General features: G+C 34.2%; 1 protein-coding gene across 1 annotated transcript; it reads right to left on the bottom strand.

Moving 5' to 3' along the window:
- Positions 1-1,976: 1,976 nt before the first annotated feature.
- Positions 1,977-5,176, bottom strand: LOC133331721 (protein mab-21-like; the record flags this gene model as incomplete). Its single annotated transcript, XM_061540101.1, has 2 exons — positions 1,977-2,326; positions 4,623-5,176. Coding segments are annotated over 2 exons (904 nt in total), but the record flags the coding sequence as incomplete, so codon positions are not given.
- Between the last annotated feature and the right edge of the window lie 492 nt (positions 5,177-5,668).

Below are 5,668 nucleotides of genomic sequence, written 5' to 3'. Positions count from 1 at the left end.
TGCACAATTATCTTTGAATGAAATTATGAAAATATTCATAAAATTGTTTTCCTGTGTAGACTGAGGTAACACCGATTAACAATATTTTACTTGCTAGTAGGGATATTTGCCACTCAGAGGGATACCGGTATGTGGTGTAATACCCGAAAATAAACCGATATTAATAATCTTTATGTTATTATTAATGTTCTGAGCTGTTATCTTAAATGTGCAGGTATGAATTGTGCACTTAAACGAAATATTTGAGAGGGAATCTGAGAAAAGTACATGTTCAAAATGCCTTCTACAGAAATTCAATTTGCCAGCTCTTCTTGCCAGTCGCCAGCATATTCAAAATATTTTTAACACAATTTTGTATTACAGAAGATTTGATGATTGGAGTGTTTTAAGATAAGTGTCAAAAATTCCACGTGCAACGCAGATAAGGCAGTTGTTGGTGTTGAGATTTTTTGCGCACATGATGGGGAAATTCTCCACAGATCAAATTGTTTACTAGAAGTGTAAATCCAAAGTGCAGCTATGTACAATGCAGCTAATTACCTTATATTAATACAATATTTAAAAAAAAATTAATTTTCTTTATTTAGTAATTGGGTAGATTTTATATTAACATGAAATTTTCATAATAGAGAAAAAGGGTAAAAGTGTTATTGTAATATTATTATTTTTAAACTTAATTGCTATGCAAATATGTTTTTGTTTTTTTTTTTTAATTAACAATGTGTTTTTTTACAAAAAATAATATATATTAGTTTATCAAATTGCACATATATAAATCTTAAGATTTTATTACGGTTAAAAGACTTGTTTTCCAAAATATTTTTTTCTGCTTTCCATTTAATAAAAAAATATTTAATGGTTAATGAAATCATTATAGTTATTGATTATTATTAAGGACATGTAAGGGATTTTATTAAATCTAATCGTATACAATGTGTTTTTTATTTATACTGAAAGTTTCTACGGAATTTTCATATGCAATTCGAATAATATTTTTAAAACTCTTTTTAAACATATTCACAAAATATCCAAATGTAAAAAAAATATATATTTTTTGAACTACATATAAAATATATCGAATACCATATGAAAATATTTCTTTTTTTGAGAGTAACAGTACTTAACCAATTGGGTGATTTTTTTTTTTTTTTTTTTTTTTGAGAGTATCAGTACTTAACCAGTTGGGTGATTTTTTTGAAATATCAATGTAATTAGTACATATTTCTATGGAGAGGATTATGGGAGATTAACTGTTTTTTCCTCGAGTGTAGACTATAGACTATGAATGAGCAATTGTTTGGGGACCTAGTATAATCATGTGCAAAATTATCTTGATCTCTGCAGTTGGAAACAATGTGACGGTGTTATGTTTTTGTAGATTCATACATAGATGAGTAGGTAGGTAGATTGGTGGTAGGCAGGGATGCTGTTTACCAAGGGATTATCCTTCTCAGAATCAAGATTGGTTTTTAAATTTTATCTTCATATTCATGTATGAATGAATATCGTATGCGTGGTATGGGTGAAGAGATTTGGTGTTCACATATGGAGTAGTTTTGTTCTTTTTTGGTGTGGATATTATCTATGATCTTTAGATTATGGATACCACCATTAAATCTGGTGGATGGTGGTGGTGATTGGTGTGTGTTTTGAAGAAGTTTTTTTTTTTTTTTAATAAAAAACAATTTTGTTATTTCAAAATTTTGAAGATTATTTTTTCGGCCACTGGCATTGAAGTTAAAAAAATCTATGATTTATTAAACAAAAAACCTAAAAAAAATAATTCAATGGCCAAAAAATAACTGATGATCCTTATTATCCTCAGAGTAATTATGGTATTTTTTTATACATGGCTTTTTTATATATTGCTTAGAGCAGCAGACTTCTGATTATTCTCACATTCATTCTTTTGTTTATTTTTTTGCAAATATTTTTGACTCTCCTTATTAGCCTTGTCGTTATTGTATTTTTTCTCTTTACAATTTTTCAAAGGCATTGGCATTTGTTAGCATTTCCCTTGTCAGACGCCACACCTGCTTGGCGGCCTGTTCCAAAGCACTGGGTGATTTACCCTTAAATAAATCCAAAGTGGGTAGAAAATAATGGGGACATCTTCGATATTGCAGACAGGATATTAACTGCAGAAATATACCATTAATACGATCGGCAATACATGGTTCATCCCATTCAAAGTCGCGTGGATGTTTTTCACATTCGTAGAGAAGCAGCGTCTTCAAGTGGTATGCAGTTATGGGATTGCCGGGCAATTCTAAATGACGATCACGCAGAGTCTTGAGGATGCTCAAACAACGACGGCGGCAGCCACCTGGAAATATGGGAAAAGGAAACCCATATACATTTTATAGCCCTTAAAAAATCCAATGTCTAAAAATTCAGGACACTTAAATTCCATAAGAAATCTATGCCTCTTACAATTCTTCAAAAAATCAGGTGTCTTTAAGTCCTTAAAAAATCTCTTAGAATTCTTCAAAAAATACAGACCTTCATAAATCTAAGCCCCTAGAGACTTCATACAGTCCTTTAATAATCCACGCCTACTGTAAAAATTAAGTCTATAGAGACCTCTTACAGTCTTTAATAACATGCGCCTACTGTAAAAATTTTAGAGACCTATTACATTCCTTTGAAAATCCACGTCTCCTTTTGTCCTTTATAAAAATAAGGATTCTTTTGTCTTTTGTCCTTTAAATATCATCCTTTTGTCCTTTATAACAACATCCTTCCGACTTTTAAAAAATCCACGAATCCTTTTGTCTTTTAAGAAATCCACGAATTTTTTTGTCATTAAAAATCCTCGCCTCATTTTGACCTTTAAAAAATCCACGCCTTCTTTTCTCATTAAAAAAAGTCACACCTCTTTTTGACCTTTTAAAATCCATGCCTTCCTTTGTCATTTAAAAAAAGTCACGTCTTTTTTTTGACCTTTAAAAAAGTCACGCCTCTTTTTGAACAAGTCACGCCTTTGACCTTTAAAAAAGTCACGCCTCTTTTTGACCTTTAAAAAAAGTCACGCCTCTTTTTGACCTTTAAAAAAAATTAACGCCTCTTTTTGACCTTTAAAATATCCACGCCTTCTTTTGTCATTTTAAAAAAAATTTCGCCTATTTTTGACCTTTAAAAAATCCAACCCACGCCTTTTATAGTCCTTCAAAATAAACAACGCCTTTTATCGTCCTTCAAAATAAACAACGCCTTTTATAGTCCTTCAAAATAAACAACGCCTTTTATAGTCCTTCAAAATAAACAACGCCTTTTATAGTCCTTCAAAATAAACAACGCCTTTTATAGTCCTTCAAAATAAACAACGACTTTTATAGTCCTTCAAAATAAACAACGCCTTTTAAAGTCCTTCAAAATATACAACGCCTTAATATCAACCACGCCTTTTATAGTCGCTTAATATCAACCACGCCTTCTATAGTCGCTTAATATCAACCACGCCTTCTATAGTCGCTTAATATCAACCACGCCTTCTATAGTCGCTTAATATCAACCACGCCTTCTATAGTCGCTTAATATCAACCACGCCTTCTATAGTCGCTTAATATCAACCACGCCTTCTATAGTCGCTTAATATCAACCACGCCTTCTATAGTCGCTTAATATCAACCACGCCTTCTACAGTCGCTTAATATCAACCACGCCTTCTATAGTCGCTTAATATCAACCACGCCTTCTATAGTCACTTAATATCAACCACGCCTTCTATAGTCGCTTAATATCAACCACGCCTTCTATAGTCGCTTAATATCAACCACGCCTTCTATAGTCGCTTAATATCAACCACGCCTTCTATAGTCGCTTAATATCAACCACGCCTTCTATAGTCGCTTAATATCAACCACGCCTTCTATAGTCGCTTAATATCAACCACGCCTTCTATAGTCGCTTAATATCAACCACGCCTTCTATAGTCGCTTAATATCAACCACGCCTTCTATAGTCGCTTAATATCAACCACGCCTTCTATAGTCGCTTAATATCAACCACGCCTTCGATAGTCCCTTAATATCAACCACGCCTTCTATAGTCCCTTAATATCAACCACGCCTTCTATAGTCCCTTAATATCAACCACGCCTTCTATAGTCGCTTAATATCAACCACGCCTTCTATAGTCGCTTAATATCAACCACGCCTTCTATAGTCGCTTAATATCAACCACGCCTTCTATAGTCCCTTAATATCAACCACGCCTTCTATAGTCCCTTAATATCAACCACGCCTTCTATAGTCCCTTAATATCAACCACGCCTTCTATAGTCCCTTAATATCAACCACGCCTTCTATAGTCCCTTAATATCAACCACGCCTTCTATAGTCCCTTAACATCAACCACGCCTTCTATAGTCCCTTAATATCAACCACGTCTTCTAAATATCAACTACGCCTTCTATTGTCTCTTATATCAACCACGCTTTCTATAGTCCCTTAATATCAACCACGCCTTCTATAATCCCTTAATATCACCACCTCTTATAGTCCTTCAAAATGAACCATGCATCCTTTTAGTATTTTAAAATAAATCCGCTTCCTATAGTCCTTCAAAATAAACCACGCCTCTTAGAGACCCTTTAAAAATCCCCCATATTTTGTCCTTACCTTGTAACAGACGATTTTCCGCTTCGAAGAAGCTCAACACCCATGCATCACCCTCCATACTGGCTGCGTTATTATTCTTATTTTGAAATATGACACTTTCCTTGGAGAGTAAATCGAATCCCTCCGTCTTCACCTCAGCCACAATACTGGGATGCGGCCATGGTATATGCGGCAGCGGCCAATGCGCTGCCGACCGTGGCCAAATACCAGAACATTTAAATGCCGGCGTAATTTGAACAATAAATCGTTCACGTATACGCAACTTAACCTCTGTTGTGTCACCAATCATTTTTACCATATCTCGATAAATACTTTTATCACATGCCTGTGCGACAAGGGTTTGGAAACGAGCTCGAATTTTTCTAGATGATAGATATCCCGAGGCGGTGATGAATTCAACCCACAACGACATGGAGCGTTTCCGGCCATCACTTAGCTTGAGAACTGCACAACCGGGCAAAGTGCCATCATCGACAAAATTGAAGACGCCCATTTGATTGAGATACAACACAATTTCGAATTCATTGGGTGAGATAACTTCGACGCCTTCGAATCTGAAAAGAAAATGATTTTTATTATGTGGAATTCATATTGAAAATATATAAAAAAATATTAGTCAAAAAATCCATTTTTAAGGATCTGAGAGTTCGACCGATATCCTAAAAGAGAGTTTTCAAATATTGATAATACATCGATCACGTCTCTTATGGTTACCCTTCAAAATAAATAACACATCTTATAGTTCTTCAAAATAAACCACACCTCTTGTAGTCCTGCAAAATAAACCACACCTCATGGTAGTCCTTCAAAATAAACCACATCCCTTGTAGTCCTTCAAAATAAACCACGTCTCTTACAGTCCTTCAAAAATAAACCACGCTACTTAAAAAAACCACGCCTTTTGTAATATAAAAATAAACTACGCCTCTTATAGTCCTTCAAAAATAAAACACGCCTTTCAGTCCTTCAAAAATAAACCACGCCTCTTATAGTCCTTGAGACAAACTTCATAAAATAAACAACGCCTCTTATAGTCCTTCAAAAAA

This window comes from Musca vetustissima, unplaced genomic scaffold (assembly GCF_032173495.1).
Source record: "Musca vetustissima isolate MV318-11 ecotype Yass unplaced genomic scaffold, APGP_CSIRO_Mvet_v1 utg24955, whole genome shotgun sequence".
In the NCBI taxonomy this organism is placed as follows: domain Eukaryota; kingdom Metazoa; phylum Arthropoda; class Insecta; order Diptera; family Muscidae; genus Musca; species Musca vetustissima.
This window is presented reverse-complemented; position numbering and strand designations above follow the sequence as displayed.